This window comes from Aethalodelphis obliquidens, unplaced genomic scaffold (assembly GCF_003676395.1).
Source record: "Aethalodelphis obliquidens isolate GAN/ISIS:26980383/991018 unplaced genomic scaffold, ASM367639v1 scaffold38, whole genome shotgun sequence".
Taxonomy (NCBI): Eukaryota; Metazoa; Chordata; class Mammalia; order Artiodactyla; family Delphinidae; genus Aethalodelphis; species Aethalodelphis obliquidens.
In genome coordinates, this window is record NW_020837982.1 from 3,867,459 (window position 1) to 3,884,979 (window position 17,521).

Here is a 17,521-nt window from a genome sequence, read left to right on the forward strand (position 1 = left end):
GAGCCTGTCTGAGTGCCGACCCCGAAGTTGCCGCAACGCCGGGTGGGTGGGGAGCCCTGCGGGGCGGGCACTAGGACCGCGCGGGCACGGCCCCGCCCCCTCTTCCGGCGGGCGAGCTCAAGGGCTGGGCGCAGGCCACGGCTGCCAGTCGGCGCCGCCCGCAGCCGGGAGCGCGGCTGGAGCGAGGCGCGGGCTGTGGGGCCGCCGCGAACCCGGCCCCGCTTGCCCGTGCCCGCCCGCCATGCCCGGCTTTGACTACAAGTTCTTGGAGAAGCCCAAGCGGCGGCTGCTGTGCCCGCTGTGCGGGAAGCCCATGCGCGAGCCCGTGCAGGTTTCTACCTGCGGCCACCGCTTCTGCGACACCTGCCTGCAGGAGTTCCTCAGGTGCGGCCCGGCGGGAGCAGGGGACGGCCGGTGGGGGTGGGAGACGCCGCCGGGGGAGGACCCAGGCCGGAGGCACGCCGGGCCTTTGTCTGCGCCGCGGCCCCGTGACCTCAGGGGCGCCCACCGTGACGTCACAGGGCGGGAGTGACGTCAGGCCCCGAGGGAGGACCCCACGCACTGATCCGTAGGGTCCCGCGTGCCACGCGCCAGGTGGGAAGAATTCCGTGCCTTCCCGTAGGGTGGAGGTGGGAAAGGACGCCCTTCCTGATCCGTGGCCGGCCCTTCCCCCTCACCTGAGAGCCAGAACGGCTTCACCCTTGAACTTTGAATCCTGGGAAGAGGAGGACAAAACCCTGTGCCCCGCGCAGCACCTTAAGCCTCCGAGCTTTCACCCATCTTAAGCTTTTCTGATTCTTCGGACGTTCCGAGAACGGCAGCTATTGTTCTCCCATTTCACAGATGAGGAAACGAGATTCAAATTCAAAGAAAGGCTGCGACTTGCCCACGGTCGCACAATTACCTAAAGGCTTAACTGGGGTGTAAGCCCGGCCTGCTTGTGGTCGCACGATAGAGGGAGGTCTACGACGCTCCCGATCTCCCCTGAAACAGGAACCCGTTGGGTGTCCCTCCCTGCCCCTGGGGGTCCTGAGTACTGCGAGTGGTCTAGAAGTCGTGAGGGGGAGGGGGTCGCACCCTGGGTGTGACTGAACGCCCCCTGCGCTCTCCCGACCCAGGTCTTCCGTGGGCTCTTGGGCACTCGTTGAGTTCTGGGCGCCCTGCGGTGTTCTGAGTCTCCTGTCCACGCTGGGACCTGCTCAGTCCTGGGTGTGGGGAGGCAAGAAGAGGGAGCCCCGTGTCGTGGGGAGGTCGTGGGCCAAGAGCACCGGGGAAGGCTGGGTCAGCCAGTGCCCTGTGTCAGGAGGCTGTTTGCTGAGGGCTCGTGGGGCGCAGGCTGGGAGAGCACCTCTGGGATTCCGTCCCTCCGTCCTCCGCAGCCCCTTGCCCGGCGGAAATCTCAGCAGGCCCTTTGTTTTCGGTTCCCCGCAGCCTGGGCCGGTCCTGCCCTCACATATGCTCCTGCACAAGCTGCTGTGCTGCCCCCTCCTCCTTTTCCCTCACCCGCCTCCCTCCTCCCTTCAGTGTACACACACTCCCCTACCTACACACAGCCCCATTGTCTTCTCCCGTGCTCTTCCCCAGCCCTCTGGCTTCCAGATGAGGCCAGCTGAGCCTCCCCCCTCCTCAGCTGACCCACCCTGACTGCCTCGGGGAAGGAACGGGGGAGGGGGCTGTCAGGCTTGTTTCCCTCTTCTGTCCCTCTCTGCTGCTTCTCCCCTCCCCCTCCCGGAAATCCCCTCTTCCTTTCCCACAGCCCCTTCCCCCCATCCTGTCTTCTCCCCTGGGCCTGGGCCTCCACTGCACGGCCTGGAGCAGTCTCTGCCCTTGCCTCCCCACCTCGGCTGGCGCCTGAACTCTGACGCTGAGGCCCGGGAGGGAAGGGATGGTGGGACAGGCCCTGCGCCTCCCACCCTACCAGCTAGAGTGTCCATGGCACTGGGCGAACCTTTGTCCTGGCTGGGCCCCAAGCTGCCCAGGCTAATCTTCTGCCTGAAGCCTGAGGACTTGCCTCAGTCCCCTCCCTGACTCCAAAACCACTAAGTCAGCACATTCCTGAAGCAGCCAAGCAGACCCCCTCCCCCACGGCCCACCCCTCTTTCCCTTCTCCTGCCAGCGCTGTTACTCAGGTTGGTCCAGGAAGCCTGGTTACCCTGTGGGCACGGGCATACCTCCTCAGTGCCTGGGCATGTATTATTATTGGCATTGGCAGCATGCCCAGTAGTAGTCGTGGGGTCAGGGGGAGGAGGTGGGTGCTAGAAATCCTTTGAGCACCTGGGGCATGGACTGCCCACGTCCTGCCAAACGCCATCGTGGACAGGGCTGCCTTGTAGCCTCTGCTTCCGCCTTCATCCTTGCCTGCCTCCCACCGACCTGACTCAGACTTGCCAGAAATGCCATGCCTGAGGGTCTTCAGTCCTGCTGGGTGAGCCCTTGCCCTGCCTAGGCCGCGCCAGGCATGCGTGACTGGTCCTGGCTAGGGTCGGCGAGGCCATGTTGGCAGAAGGAGGCATGCCACAGGCTCCTTGAGTGCTAACAGCCTAGCCTGGTGTGGGGTTGGTGGAGGAGAGGGAGGGCAGCAGGCTTCAGATGCCTGCCATGCAGTGACCAGAGCCTTGGCCATGCTTGCCTGGACACTTTTTCTTGGACTGGCCTCTCTTCTGTGTACAGCGTAGTAGAAACTATCTGAGCTGTGGAATCAGACAGACAGTCCAGTGCACCCGTGAGCCTCAGTTCTTTCATCTGCAAAATGGAGACACTGAGCCCCTTCTCAGGCAGGTTGTGAGGACTGGGTGGGAGCGTGAACACAGTACCCTGGAGCGAGCCTTTCCTTCTCTTTGCTCTAGAAGACACACCCACATAGGAGGAGGGGAGAGTTGGGGTAAGGTGGCCCCAAGCTGACCTTTGCCCTGGGTTCGTGGCTGGGCACCCTCGCAGGGGCTTGGGCAGCCCTGGCGCTTAACCTCAGCCCATCCGTGTTCACCTTCCCCCAACAGCTTTCAGCCCAGCCAGTGAAAAGTAACCTGGGGGACTGGGTGGCTGGGCAGCCTGTTCCTTTCGCCGTCCAGCTGCCATCCTGGGGGAGGGGTGCCAGCTGCCACCTGTTGGCCAAATGCTGTCTGAAGCAGCTGCCTCTGCCTCCACTGGGCCCAAATCCACCCTCCCCAGGACAGGAGCTGGGATCTTTGGTGGTCCTATAGAAGTGGGTACCCTCAGGCCTCCACTCGCCCTCTCCGGTAGGGCTGCCTGGGAACCTGGGAACCGGTCTGGTGAGGGAAGGAGGCTACCCTGGTTGAGGGGATGGGGCCCAGGGATCTCTCTTCCCATAGTATGGCGCCTTGACCCTGTCCCTTCCCCCTTCACAGTGAAGGAGTCTTCAAGTGCCCTGAGGATCAACTTCCTCTGGACTATGCCAAGGTGAGTCCACCGTGCCAGGTACAGGCTCTTGCCCTCGGTGGAGGCTGGAGCTGCTGCAACCAGTGGGCTCGGGGCCAGTGTCAACCCGGTGCCGCAGAATCATGCACCCCTACGAACGTGGCCTGTTCCCTCCCACCAGGCCAGTTCGCAGATGAGGCCCGAGTCTGCCCTGGAGGGCAGGCACAATGCCCAGCCTGTGGGGGTATACAGAACCGCTCTGTGCCCGCCAGAAGTGTCCCCTCCCGTTTGGGTGGCTGGCCAGCCCTGTGGCTGAGGGCCAGGACCCCTGTACCAGGAGGAAGGAAGCAAAGGGTGTGGAGGCTGCCTGGGGCTGCAGGCTGATTGGCTGCCGCTCCGAAGGGAGCGTCCTGGGCCAGCATGTTGGGGACCCTGGAATCTAGGTTAGAGCAGAGACCACCTGCTGCACTCTTTATCCCTGGGCACAGAGGAGAATTTACACCGAGGGGCTGTTTCTGGCTCTAAGGTAGAGAGCTAAGCTCTCTGGGGTGGAGGAGGTGGGAACTGGGGACTGTAGCAGGCTCTGACCCTGACCAGTTCCCCGCCTCCTTGTCCCCAGATCTACCCAGACCCAGAGCTGGAGGTACAGGTACTGGGCCTGCCTATCCGCTGCATCCACAGTGAGGAGGGCTGCCGCTGGAGTGGTCCACTTCGCCACCTACAGGTGAGGCTCTGAAGGGGCCGGGGTGGGGGGACTGCCCCTCCCTGGGCAGGCACTAACTGTGGCCCCTCCCACCAGGGCCACCTGAATACCTGCAGCTTCAATGTAGTCCCCTGCCCCAACCGCTGCCCCGCCAAGCTGAGCCGCCGGGATCTGCCCGCGCACCTGCAGCATGACTGCCCCAAGAGGCGACTGAAGTGCGAGTTCTGTGGCTGTGACTTCAGCGGGGAGGCCTTTGAGGTGGGTGGGGCCTGGCTGAGGGTAGAGGGAGAGTGGGGCACCTGTGGCCCAGGGATCCCTTAACTCAGCCCCTCTGGCGTTTCTACAGAGCCACGAAGGTGTGTGCCCACAAGAGAGTGTGTACTGTGAGAACAAATGCGGTGCCCGCATGATGCGGCGGCTCCTGGCCCAGCATGCCACCTCTGAGTGCCCCAAGCGCACCCAGCCTTGCACTTACTGCACCAAGGAGTTTGTCTTTGACACCATCCAGGTGAGGCCCTCCTGAGCTGTGGGCCGCAGGGCAGGTAGCAGGGAGTCAGGCTACTGACTGCTTCTCTCTGCCTCTGCGGCCCTAGAGCCACCAGTACCAGTGCCCGAGGCTGCCTGTGCCGTGCCCCAACCAGTGTGGCGTGGGCACCATGGCTCGGGAGGATCTGCCGGGCCACCTCAAGGACAGCTGTAGCACTGCCCTGGTGCTGTGCCCATTCAAAGACTCCGGCTGCAAGCACAGGGTGAGATGCCTCTCTTCCTTCCTGTCAGCTCTCTTCTTGGTCCTTGAAACCTCAGACATAGGCCCTTAGTGGTCCCTGCTGTGCTGCTCTGAAGCCTCAGCCCTCCCCCTGCTGGCCGGCTCCAGCCTCCTCCTAGAGCCCTCTACCTCCCTCATTCAGAGCCGGGTGCCCACTGCCCTGTACCTGCTCCTCCCCTCTCCCCTGAACTTGCCCCGACTAACTCTCCTCTCTTCCCCCATGGCCTGGGGCTTTGCCAACAGTGCCCTAAGCTGGCAATGGCACGGCACGTGGAGGAGAGCGTGAAGCCACATCTGGCCATGATGTGTGCCCTGGTGAGCCGGCAACGGCAAGAGCTGCAGGAGCTGCGAAGAGAGCTGGAGGAGCTCTCCGTGGGCAGTGATGGCGTGCTCATCTGGAAGATCGGCAGTTACGGGCGAAGGCTGCAGGAGGCCAAAGCCAAGCCCAACCTCGAGTGCTTCAGCCCCGCCTTCTACACGCATAAGTATGGCTACAAGCTGCAGGTGTCTGCATTCCTCAATGGCAATGGCAGTGGTGAGGGTACACATCTCTCGCTCTACATTCGCGTGCTGCCAGGTGCCTTTGACAATCTCCTTGAGTGGCCCTTTGCCCGCCGCGTCACCTTCTCCCTGCTGGATCAGAGCGACCCTGGGCTGGCTAAGCCACAGCATGTCACTGAGACCTTTCACCCTGACCCAAACTGGAAGAATTTCCAAAAACCAGGCACTTGGCGGGGCTCCCTGGATGAGAGTTCTCTGGGCTTTGGTTACCCCAAGTTCATCTCCCACCAGGATATCCGCAAGCGAAACTATGTGCGGGATGATGCAGTCTTCATCCGTGCCTCTGTTGAATTGCCCCGAAAGATCCTCAGCTGAGAGCAGACCCAGCTATAGGAAAAAGGGGGGTGGGAAATGACCTCCATCAGGCAGGCTGAGCCTGGAGAGGGGGCCGGACCCCCTTACAGCTGCTTCCGCTGCCTAGGTTCTGTTACCCTGTTCCCCCTCCCTCCTTCCCTACCACCCTCAGGTGCCTCCTTTTGGTGCTTCAGCCCTGGCCTCTGGGAAGAGCAGGTCTTAGGGTCATCAAGGGCTTGGAAACAAGCGATCCCGGGGCCTGTTGCCTAGGATCAGGGCAGACATGCCTTGGTGCCGGCCACACTCTTCCAGGGACTGAGGTGCCTGCTGGTGCTATGTCCCAAGAGCCATAGGGGGGGAGGGGGAGTTGGGAAACTGAGGGGTAGTTAAAGAATCTGTCTTGAGATCTGATGTCTCCTCTCCCCAGCTGTGTCCCCTCTGGTTATTTATTTACTTAGTGCCAGGAGGGCACAGCACGGGAGCCCTGATTTTTAATAAATCCTGACTTGTATTTATTACCTTGGTTCCAGCCTGACTCATCTGGGTTGCTCAGGGCCCAATTGTGAAGTCAAGGGACCAGTCAGGGACTGCAACAGCTCTGGCCCCAGGATCCAGCTGCCCTGCTGCATCGCCCTCTGGTGGAAGACAGAGGGACTGCACTAGGCTTTGTGTGGAGGACAGCTGCCTGCTGCTGCCCTCTAGTGGTTAGAGGAGGGAGGTGCAGGCTCTGGACGTTTTATAAGGTTTAGAGTCTCTGATCGATACCCCACAAAGGACTAGTGCCTGTGCTCTAGGCAGGTCTTTCTTGGTCTAATGATAATAGCTACCATTTATTGAGTACTTTTGATGTGGCAGACACTGGTAAGCACTTTATATGCATTATTTAATACAACAGTCAAGTGAAATAGCTTTTAATAAAAGGACCTATCTTAGTGGGCTGTGGTGAAGACCATGCATGTTCCCAGTAAAAATAGTCGGTCCTTTGTATCTGTGGGTTCCACATCCTCGAATTCAATCAACAGTGAATTGGAGATATTTGGGAATAGTTCCAGAAAGTTACAAAAAGCAAAAGGTTTTGGCCACTCATGGGCAAATCTACATAGTATTACATTGTATCAGGTATTGTACGTAATCTAGAGATTAAAGTATACCAGAGAATGTGTATAGGTTACATGCAAAGCCTATGCTATTTTATATCAGGGACTTGGTGAATTTCTGTATCCGCTGGCGATTCTTAAACCAATTCCCTGTGGATACTGAGGGATGTCTCTGAGTGCTTTATGAATGTTAGTCTAACTCCAAAGCCCAGCCCACACCCAGGGACTCCTAAACTGTGCACAGGAGCCTTGAAATTTTCTCATCCATACTTACTTTTCATACAGGCCTCAATGGGTACCTGTGATTATCCACATTTGACTGGTGAAATAGGAACAGAGGAGTGAATTGACTTCAGTGATCTTTCAGCTAGTTTGAGGCAGGGCCTGGATTTTTTTCCCCCCCTGTCACTGGATTCTGTTTTAAGCTCCAGCAGTCACTAGAAGATTAGCTTCCTTTAATTTTGGCAGTAGATTTGATTTTGGATCCTTGCTGTGCTTGCTTTTTTGGCAAGTTACTTAGCTACATGGGGCATCCTTACTGGTAAAATTAAAGTAATCCTGCTAGATTCGTAAAGATTAACTCATCAGCATAAAGTGCCTTACTCTTGCCTGGCCCTGAGAAGAGGCCCAGTGTATGGGAAGTATTGTTTAGTACGGAGAAGGTTCAAGGGCTGTAGCCTGCCTTTTCTACTTTCCCAGAGACTCAGGTGAAAAGAGCCCTTATCAGAAGGTGATAGGAAAGGTCTGAGCCTGAGACAGCCAGCCCAGGGAACTAACCAACTTAGCCTTCAAAAGGTCAAATTCACTGATCTAGGGAGAGATGAAGCCCTGGCTGCCTTGCTGAGAAAGTAAAGATGGCTCTTTCATCTAAACTGTCGTGGTACTGTGAAGCCTGGAAGCTGGTAGAGAAGACCGACCATGGGCTCTAGCAGGGGAAATGCCTTCACCTAAGCACGGGCTTCACGCAGCAACAGGTAGAACCACTCTTCTGCAGAAGCCTTCCAAGAGAAGCCAGAACCCCCGGGTCAAGCTTGGGCTCCCTCTGCTGGCAGCACTGTGCCACTGCACCATTCCAGGCGGTAGGTTCACAAAGGCGGCTGGTGCTGCCTTCAGTTCCCTGCAGTGGATATTGCGATTGACCCCATGCCCAGGCCTAGCCCTCATTCACTGCCTTTGCAGACAGTCATAATTGCTTGTGGAACTCAGGCCAGATTTTGCCTCACAGCGTGAGCTGGGCTCAACTCAACCATCTGCTCTGTCTAGCCCTGTGACCCTAGGCTGACTGTAGGTCTCATTTGACACAGGCAGAAGAGGGTTTTCTTTCACAGGGATGGGATGAGGAGTAAAGGAGGCAAAGCACCTTCACAAAAGGGCACCCCACAGAAAAGGGCATGCTCAGGAGGGTGCTTTCAACTCGAGCCACCTAACCATCTGATTCCACCCTCACTGAGTCCCACAACCTGTGGGATCTTTCCTTCCCTCCATCACATCTTAGCCCAGACCCAAACGCAGCAGAAAGTGGAGAGGGAGGAGGGGACGTAAATAGCTCTTTTGGATTTTTTTTTCCCCTGCAGACAGAAGAAAGTTCTCCCATCAGTACTCAACCCTTAAGATTCAAACCACCAAGAGGACCACTTCTCATGCTACAGATCACACCACCTATTACTTCCACCTGCCAGAGGTCCTCAAATTCGAAAATGTTCGAGGTGGGAGAAGGTTGTGGGGTGGGGGGAAGGGTCGTTTAGTCTTAAGCTGGCTTATTAGCAAACCAGGTCCCCGTTTTTCAGTGACGGATAGTCCTTGGAGTGAAAGTGGCATTACATTGAACTGGACCTCCAGTGAGGGGTAGCGAACCATACTTAACCATCAAATCCCACCAAGCCCCCTGCAGCCCTGCTTAGGGAGAGGGCCAGTCAGCCAGGTGCCCTCCAGGGGCTGACTGAACACACCTGGTCTGGGATAATGGAGTGGGAGGGCTTCTGACGGGGACAAATACTATAGGGGTCCCCTTAAAAATGAGAAATTCTCTTAAGACGTTAAAAACCGTTAAGAAAGATCATCTCAAACACTGACAGCATTAAACGAATAGGACAAGATCAAAGGTGAGTTTTTTTCTTTTTACTGGTTTATAATAATCCTAAAAACCCCATCACGCCCATAAACCACCACAGGTGAGAAGATGGAGAAGGAGAATGAATGCTACAGTATGTGGGCGGCGTGAGGATCCAGGTATCTTCTAGGGGCAGTGTGGAATGGAGGCAGGGGGTGTGGATAGGAGGCCCTGGCTTGGACCCTTATTGCTGGTTGGGGGTTGGCTGGCAAGAGGGGCTCAGGGTGAACTAGGAAACATCTCACACCAAAGGCGAGGGTAGATGGGGGGCAGGGGGGTCACAGTACATTTTCCATGCAGACTAGGGGTGGGAGTGAGAGCTTCAGAGGCTTGCACCCCTACACAGGAAGAGATGGGTTTGAGGTTTGATTTTAAGCCCCCAAGTTGGTGTCTGGTCCAATTTCCTAAAAGGGCAGCTCACCTTTTGGGGGGAGGCATTGGAACAAATTACAGCAAAAATATCTGGTTTGGAGATCAAGCAAGGGATAAAGGGAGACAATGGTGTTCATTCAGAGAATTAAACTCAGAGAAGCGAGAACTGGGAGGGGCCCCTGGGTGAGATGGTGGCCAACACACAGGGAGAAGGCATCGCACCAGAAGCTGCAGGTACTCCTGGGGGCTCAGGACAGGGAGGTGCCAGTGTTCACAGACGGCAGGAAAACCACTGGGAACAATGAGTTAGGACTTCATGTTGCTATCATTTGGCATAACACAATCAGGCATTTTTTTCCTTTTTTTTCTCTTTTTAAATATAAGGCAACTTGCCAACACATAATTTAAAAACTGGTCTTCAGTCACACTGCTTCAGATCACTAGAGAATTTCTGGCTAAAGAACAGTGGATCGTACAGTAAACAAAACCCCAAATCTTAAATAAGAAAGCTCACGTTCCCCAGAGACAAGAGGAAAGGGTAGGGCTTATTTGGTTTAAAAAAAAAAAAAGCCCAACTATGCATCTTTAACAGAAGGGTGCAAAACATTACAACAAAACATAATCTGAAGTTACAGAAAAGTTTTAAATTTCTAGCCAACTAACTGTCACCTGGGAATGAGACTTGGAGCATGGAGTGGGTGAAGAAAGGGCGAGGGGCAGAAGGGGCTGTTTCCAAGAGAGGCCCATCTCCAGCTGTTAGAACCATGCTCATTTGGTAAAGGAGAATTCAAAGAGCTTAAGGCTTTGTGTTTTCTTCGTTAAACTGAGGGGCTGTGAAAGGTGACTAGACAGTGAATGCACCTGTGGGGCCGCTCACACACATTGCTACTCAAACCCACACTACATTCATACAGAAACAGGACATTTAAAACTTACAGCGTAGAGCAATATTCTTAGCCAGTGTAGAGAGAACCAAATGCACTTTTTTTTTTTCAGTGTTTTTAATTCCAAACTCCAATGTGATCATCCCATACCTACTACCTAATCCCTCAAGAAAGACTTTTTTGTTTTGTTTTGCGTTTTTTTTTTTTGAGGGGGGAGTGGGGGATGAGGGCAGCAGATGACTTAGGAGACAGACAGCAGCGAGAAAGATCTTGGGTATGCTGGATGGTCTCGGCATTTCTCTAGGCAGGGAAAGGGAGTCAGGAACCAAGGTACCAATCCAAACACAGCTTTTTTTTCCCCTTGGTCTCAAGGCTATGGCCACGTGCTGCAGGATGCCCTTGAGGAGTGTGGCAAGGACAAGTGCAGTGGCTCTGGGATCAATGCAGATGTAAAACAGCCTTGAGGAAAGGAGAAGGGCTGGGAGGAGATGCAGACAGGGTCAGTTTTGATTTGAGGTCTTTGGGTAAACAAGGAATTGGCTTTCAGAGCACTTGGGAGGTCTGGCTTCTTAGTCCCAGAGAGACAGACAGGGAGAGACCTAGCTTAGGTGGCTGGGCACTGACAGCTACCTGACCTAGGGAGCCGTTCCTTTAGCCCACACCTCAGTCGAAAGAGAAACAGTGAGAGGTGCAGGAACAGACAAAAGGGGGCTGGTGGGAAATGGCCGAGGTGGGGGTGGGGGGAAGAACTGCACTGACAGGCAGGCATTGGAGAGAAAAGCCTGAAGTTGGGATGAGGTCCCAACATAAACCCAAAAGTTGCTGAGGCTGGTAGAGGGGAAGATGAGCGCAAAGAGGACCCCCCCCCTCTGTCCTCAATTAGATCCCACTAAACTCCCTTTCTTAGACATCTAAGAATGATCACGTTGGAGCAGTGAAACTTTGAAACTATCCAATTACTCAAAAGTAAGACTAAACCTAGGAGGGTGACGGGTGACGTATGATGTGTAGTTTGTGGAGGGCACCAGGGCTACCTATCTATACCCAGGGTGCTGAATATGAAGATTTCGACTATCTGTGGGATCAGGGGCTCGGCTGCCAGGGGCTCGGTGGGCCTTGCTCAGCACGGCCAGGCTCTGGTCTCGGAAGCAGGCCTGCGGGAAATCCCCGCTTAGGTAATCCACTGTCTGCACCAGGCTGTTCTGGCTTGCCACCGGCCCGCCCCCGGTCCCTGCCCGGTAGTGGGCCCCAGCCGCCGCGCAGTCGAGGGGTGCGCCCGCAGGCTGCCCACTGTGGAATGGCACGGCGAGGTCCTGAGACCCCGAGCTGTCGCTATTGGGAGTGGGCAGAATGTTGTTCCACAGGGGCTGGAAGTAGTGACCATTAGGGTAGGCCAGTGGGGCTGCCAGGCCGTTGACTGGTGGGGACGGGGTTGGCTTCTCCAGGGGTGGCTTCAGATGGAAAGCCTGCGCCATGCACAGTTCCTGCGGGTAGGCAGGGGCCTTGCCCACGAAGCCAGGCCCCGCCAACTCGCGTCCTGCCGCATGCTTGCCTGTCAGGCCAGGGGCCGGCGTCCCGCCGGCCTCACTGCACATCTGCTGTAGATGGGCCAGCTGGTGCTGGTTCCAGGCGACTGGCTTGAGGTCGCTAGGGTAGCCAGTGGGGGCTCGAGAGATGCCCGTGGGCAGGTTGACAGGGCCCGCAGCGGGCAATGCGGCTGCGGCCGCATGGGTGTGCTCCATGGGATTGACCACACATGAAGGCATTGGTGTGGGGACGCCGTGGGTCGACACCCGAGTGCTTGCATTGATGAGCAGACTGCGGCTAATGGGGCTGGGGTTGGCGATCTGGCCCTCACACACTGAGGTAGTGCTGATGCCTGCCCTCGTCTGGCAAAACTGGCTGATCTGGTGCACGATGCTGCTCAGGTCCGGGGGCTGGCTGTGCTGCAGGGTGGCCGCCATGGAAAGGGGGATAGTTGAGGTAGACACGGTCACATTCGGGGGGGCGTCTGAGTCTGGCATCTTCCGGCCTCCGTGCAGCAAGGGAGTGGGGAGGTGCTGGAGACCCTGGTGAGACAGGGCCTGAGGGTGGACCAAGCCCTGGGTTGGGGCCATGGGCTGAGGGTGGCCCAGGCCCTGAGGCTGCTGGAGGCTCTGAGGGTGGGACAGCGCCGGGGGTGGCGGGATACCCTGAGGGTGCTGCAGCGTCTGGGGAGGGGCATGGGCCAGGGTCTGTGCGTGCTGCAGGGCCTGCTGGCGGGCCAGAGCCTGGGCCTGGGGGTGGGCTAAAGTGCTGGGTGCCACAGTAGCATAGGGCGCCACTGGGGGGTTCATGATGGCCTCAGGGAGCAACCGGGCTCGGGTGCCGTCAAAGTCCTTGAGTATGCTTTTGGCTGGCACTTTGACAATGGCAAGCAGGCCTGCCTTGGTGGCAGCCTGAGTCGGGTAGGGGCTGTAGCGCTGGGCTGATGTGTCGAGGCCGTTCACAGTACGACGAACGTGTTTCCGCTGGGGAACCTTCACACTGTTGGGGAAGATTTTTATAGTCAGTGGGTTGTTTGCGACCTTCTTAGCATACGCGTCCAATTCGGCTGGGGTAGGATAGTGAGCAGTTCTCATTTTCTGTGTAGTGTCCCCTAGAGAGAGAAGGGGAAGGAGAGCAAAGAAGGAGACGGAGCTCATCAGTGCCAAGCCAACCAGCCCTTCTAGATTTCCCATTTGAGGGCCTGAGGGGCAGGGCGAACTAAGCTGTCATCTCTAGTCTTCCACTGAGACCCGGCCTCAGCCCCCACAGAAACAAGCACTGCTCACATTGAGTGAGTACTTCTAATGGACCAGGCCTCGTGCTGAGGACAGGCTGTCTCAACGAATCCTTGCTGCTGCTTTAGGACGCAGGTACTATCATGGTATTCCCACTTAACAAACGAGGTCACTGAAGATCAGAATAGCAGAGCAACTTGCGAAAGTCTCTATCTTAGAGAGCCAGAACTTGGCCAATTCTCACATGGAATTCTCTCCAAGTTCCTACCAGCCCATCCTGGCCTGGGGGTTGAAGGTTCTAAGCAGAGCTGTTTGTCAGGGCCACTCAGTCCCTGCCCCATGACACCCTGAGGAAGAGGGTACCCAGAATGACTCCTCTACAGTCTGCAGTTGTCAGTGAGGCATCAACTTTCTCTCTGCCTTGGCAGCTGGGGCACCGTGCCGACTGGGTGGGCATCCTGGCGCAGCAGACAGGATGCTGCTTTTTCAGGGGCAGAGGAGTAAGCTGCCAACATCCCTTCCCCATCCCCAAGTCACAAGTTCACTTTTGTTTACAGCTTACTCTAAGCCTGACTGGGTGAAGATCAAAAGGCTTTATTTATTTCCTTGTGGGGGTGACAATAATGACAGGGCAGCAGGGAGGGAACTGAGGAGAACGGATTCAGAGAATCTTTAAGTCCTGAGAGCCAAAAATAGTCTGTATTCGGCCCTTGTGAGCTGTCACTTTCCAAAATGAAAGAGGAAAAACCTGCCTTCTTTGGAGACTGCGGAAACACAGCTCAATGGGCCTCATTAATGCTAACAGTCTCTTTGTTCCCATCTCCAGTTGCCTCCCATCAGGGGGCTCCAGCGGATGTCGTGCTTCCATCAAAAAGGAAAAGATTCTGAGAACAAGAGCTCTTTAAGGATGCCAGGCTCCTGGCAAGGGGTCTCTGCTCCCTTCTCCCTCTCTCTGGGGAGGGTCTCCCCTGAGTATACACAGAAGGTGCTTAATAAAGGCTTGCTGAGTAAGTACACAGACTGCCCAGAGCGGAAAAAAAAAGGGGACTGGCTGGGAGCCTTGGCTCAGCTAGCTGATTCCCTCCCTACTTCCTCCCCTTCTAGGGGGCAGCCAGGGCAGACCAAGGACTAAGCTGGCCAAATGCCTGGCTTGTGGCCTCAGCTGGCTTGGCCCAGAGGAGACCCCATTCAAAGTCATGTCGCTGGGCATCAGCTGGAACAGAAGTAGTCTAGTGAGTGTGCTAGCAGGAAAAGGGCACAGCTGCCTGCGCTAGGTGACGTTGCTGGTTGGCTGGCAGCAAGTGCTTAGAAACTGCTGCTCTTGGAAGCAAGGAAAGAAAGCTCAAGTCCAGGAGAGGCAGAGAGATCCGGACCCAGGCTCGACGAGGTAGAACTTAGCAAAAGGGTACGGAAAGGAAAAGGTTTGCTTTCAAACACGGGCACGATGCCTTGAACGCAGTAGGCACTCCCACATATTTAAGGCTCTGCTCTATTTACTGAGTACAGAATAGTTGCTCCATTCATAAACGAAATGTTTGTAAGATGACTGATTTGAAGAAGGACTGATTTAGAAGGATGAATGTGACAGTGACAACTGAAGGCAGGAAGCAGAGGGAGGGAGGCAGAGAGGCCTGGAAGTCTCCCACCTACTAGGTAGCACTAGCTGGCAAGGAGGTCAAAGCCTGGAGAACAGAGTTCTGCGGCTTCTTATAAGCCACTGACCCTTAATAGGCTTCAGTCTCGACAAAGTGGGGCCATTTTCTGACCGGTTTTACATTCTCCTGGACAAGAAGACACCAAAAAAGTCTGGGATCACTGAAAGATCTTCCCTACACTCAAGGCGCCAGAATTCCATTAGAAGCTGCCCTGGTCAGCCACTGTACTCTTGTGTGACTGATCAAAAACATGCGACATTCCTAGCTCAGTGTCTTCCTTACCCAGAGCAAACGTGTAATAAGTGCCTGGTAAGTGTACTGTCTGACTGAACAACTGGGACTCGGCTGAATAATGGGAGTCTGAAGCTGCTGGGTTTCAGTTCGGACAGGAAAGGAAGGTCCGCCCCTCCATGTTGGAAGAGCTTTCCTCCATGTTGATGGGCTTCTCTCTCTGAAAGTCAGGGAAGAGAGACTGGTACAGCGGCTTGTTGAATAATAGAGCTCCTTTGCTCCAAGTCAATATCAACTCTAAGGCTGGTTTTTTCTAGCAGAGGCAGAGGTATTGATGGCTTGGCCTCAGTCAGAAGTATGGAGTGGGACACTACACCGATTAGTTCTCTCTGTCCTGCCTCCACTGATGTTGACAGTGGTGATGAGGTGAGGTGAGGGGTGGGAAGGGTGGACACAGGCTACAGTATGTTAAGGAAGAATCTCAAGGATGAGAGGAGCATATTGGACAAGAAAGAGCCCACATTCGGGGAATCCAACACCACCCACGTCATGTACCAGATTTCAGCCCAACCTTTAAAAAAATAGCCAAGTTTTCCTCAGTACTTTATCTCAGTCCCCACAGAGGCACCCTGAAGCCTTTCTTTCTTCTGCATCATCTTCCTCTAAATGCACAGCCAACACAGATACTACAGCTCTGTAAACAACTTATTTAAATAGCTGGTACCAATGGTGTCATTAATCGAGGCATAAGGCGGTGTAGAGAACAGAGACTCTGTGGTTAGAAAAAAAGAGATCCAGATTCAAGCACTGGCTTTATTATCTGACTACTCAGTTTCTCTCTCAGTCATTCCTCATTTATAAACAGCGATGGTACCTGCTGTCCTACCTCACAGAATTACTAAGATCAAGAGATCCAATGAATAGGAAATGTTCTGTGAACAGGAACTATGACTGTCGATAGTTACTATTCAAGGATAGCAGGTTTGGCTGAGTCTGCCCACAGACGGGACAAAGTAACCTGACCATGGAAGCCCTAACTGCAGTACCTCCTGGACTTGAGTCTGAGCATTACATGTAGTACAGAAAGCACTGTTGTCTATTCTAGGAACTGGGGGGATCTCCCTGAATCCAGGCTTCCCTGCAAGGACCTCCCTGTTTATCCTTCTGTTTTGAAGATCAAAAGACATGGGTGGCTTATGCAGCAGGAACCTCTAACCTGTGGAGAGACACAGGCAGTGTGTGTCAAATACAGGCTTTGGAGTCTGACCCAAGTGTGAGTTCTAGCCCAGTCACTGAATAGTAACGAGACATTGACAAACACTCTCATCCTGAAAAGAAAGATAAGAGAGTCTCCCATATGGAATTACTGAGGAATGAATGAGAACATGCATACAAATATTCAAGACAGTGCCTGGCATATGGTAAGCGCTCAACAAACGTTAGCTAATGTTTCTGGTATTTCTCTGTAGTTTATCCAGTCACTGGGCCAATTCACCATTTCCAGGTCTTTCCACTAGGGGGCACATAAGCACACAGAGAAGTAGTAAAAAATTAATGTCGATACTTGCCCTAGGCCCCAAAACTCTACAATGGAAGAGGTCACAGTAACTGTCTAAAAGATGATTTGACGACCAGGGATCTTTGGTCATTTCAACCACTCTACCCAGAAATATTTACCAGGCCACCCTATCTATATACCTGTGAGCTGGAAAATTAGGAGCAGAGGCTTGGGGTTAATGAAGAAAAAAATGTTCAAAAACACATTTTCTGGGGAATTGGGAGAAGATGGGTCAGAGGAAAATAGACTTTGCAAGTACAAAGTTCCAAAATGGCTGAGGTCTCTCAAAGCAAGTGACATTGTGGAATAACAATCGAGAAAAGTTCTAGGAGGGCATCCACCTAACCACAACTGTGGTCTTCTACCAAGTGCAGGACCCACCCAGAGGCAAGATGTCCTTTAAACCAGCCTGAACTATGGCAAATTATACTTCTAGGTTGGAAAATGCATCACATCCTCCTATACATGTAGAAGAGGAAGGGGAGAAGAGAAAATGTTGGCGTTTCAAGGGAACAATCTTGTGATTCTGTACATAAGGCAGCTCAAGCCTGGGGAATAGTAATTAGCCAGGTGACTGACAGTACTGGGCCAAGAAGCCACATATGCCCTCTCCTGACCCCAGACCCATCTCCCCTGCCTTGAGCTGACTCTTACAATATAAAGTATACTAAGCTACACACTCTTGCACTGTTGGTGGGAATGTAAATTGATATAGCCACTATGGAGAACAGTATGGAGGTTCCTTAAAAAACTAAGAATAGAACTACCATAGGACCCAGCAACACCACTACTGGGCATATACCCTGAGAAAACCATAATTCAAAAGGAGTCATGTACCACAATGTTCACTGCAGCACTATTTACAATAGCCAGGACACGGAAGCAACCTCAATGTCCATCAACAGGTGAATGGATAATGAAGACGTGGCACATATATACAATGGAACATTACTCAGCCATAAAAAGAAACAAAACTGAGTTATTTGTAGTGAGGTGGATGGACCTAGAGTCTGCAATACAGAGTGAAGTAAGTCAGAAAGAGAAAAACAAGTACCGTATGCTAACACATATATATGGAATCTTAAAAAAAAAAAATGGTTCTGATGAACCTAGGGGCAGGACAGGAATAAAGATGCAGACATAGAGAATGGAC

The 17,521-nt window shown here is 54.2% G+C and overlaps 2 protein-coding genes across 3 annotated transcripts in view; one reads left to right on the forward strand and one right to left on the reverse strand.

The window, feature by feature from the left end:
• Positions 1-134: 134 nt before the first annotated feature.
• On the forward strand, positions 135-7,496 carry TRAF4 (TNF receptor associated factor 4). The gene is made up of 7 exons (XM_027130448.1): positions 135-384; positions 3,366-3,417; positions 3,995-4,099; positions 4,175-4,336; positions 4,425-4,586; positions 4,672-4,827; positions 5,088-7,496. The coding sequence occupies exons 1-7, from the start codon at positions 242-244 to the stop codon at positions 5,718-5,720; spliced, it is 1,413 nt and encodes a 470-aa protein (XP_026986249.1). The 5' UTR covers positions 135-241; the 3' UTR covers positions 5,721-7,496.
• A 2,764-nt stretch (positions 7,497-10,260) lies between these two features.
• Positions 10,261-17,521, reverse strand: part of FAM222B (family with sequence similarity 222 member B) — a 65,753-nt gene continuing 58,492 nt past the window's right edge. The window contains exon 3 of one of the 2 annotated variants that reach the window (XM_027130445.1): positions 10,261-12,800. In XM_027130445.1, the coding sequence (XP_026986246.1) occupies positions 11,197-12,800 (1,604 nt within the window). In that variant the 3' untranslated portion in view covers positions 10,261-11,196. The remainder of the gene's footprint in view (positions 12,801-17,521) is intronic. The other variant, XM_027130447.1, reaches the window with a different exon arrangement.

Coding starts and splice junctions, on each gene's coding strand:
- TRAF4 (XM_027130448.1), top strand. CDS start 242: ATGCCCGGCTTTGACTACAAGTTCTTGGAGAAGCCCAAGCGGCGGCTG. Junction 385..3,365: donor TGCCTGCAGGAGTTCCTCAG/GTGCGGCCCGGC, acceptor CCCCCTTCACAG/TGAAGGAGTCTTCAAGTGCC. Junction 4,337..4,424: donor TCAGCGGGGAGGCCTTTGAG/GTGGGTGGGGCC, acceptor GCGTTTCTACAG/AGCCACGAAGGTGTGTGCCC.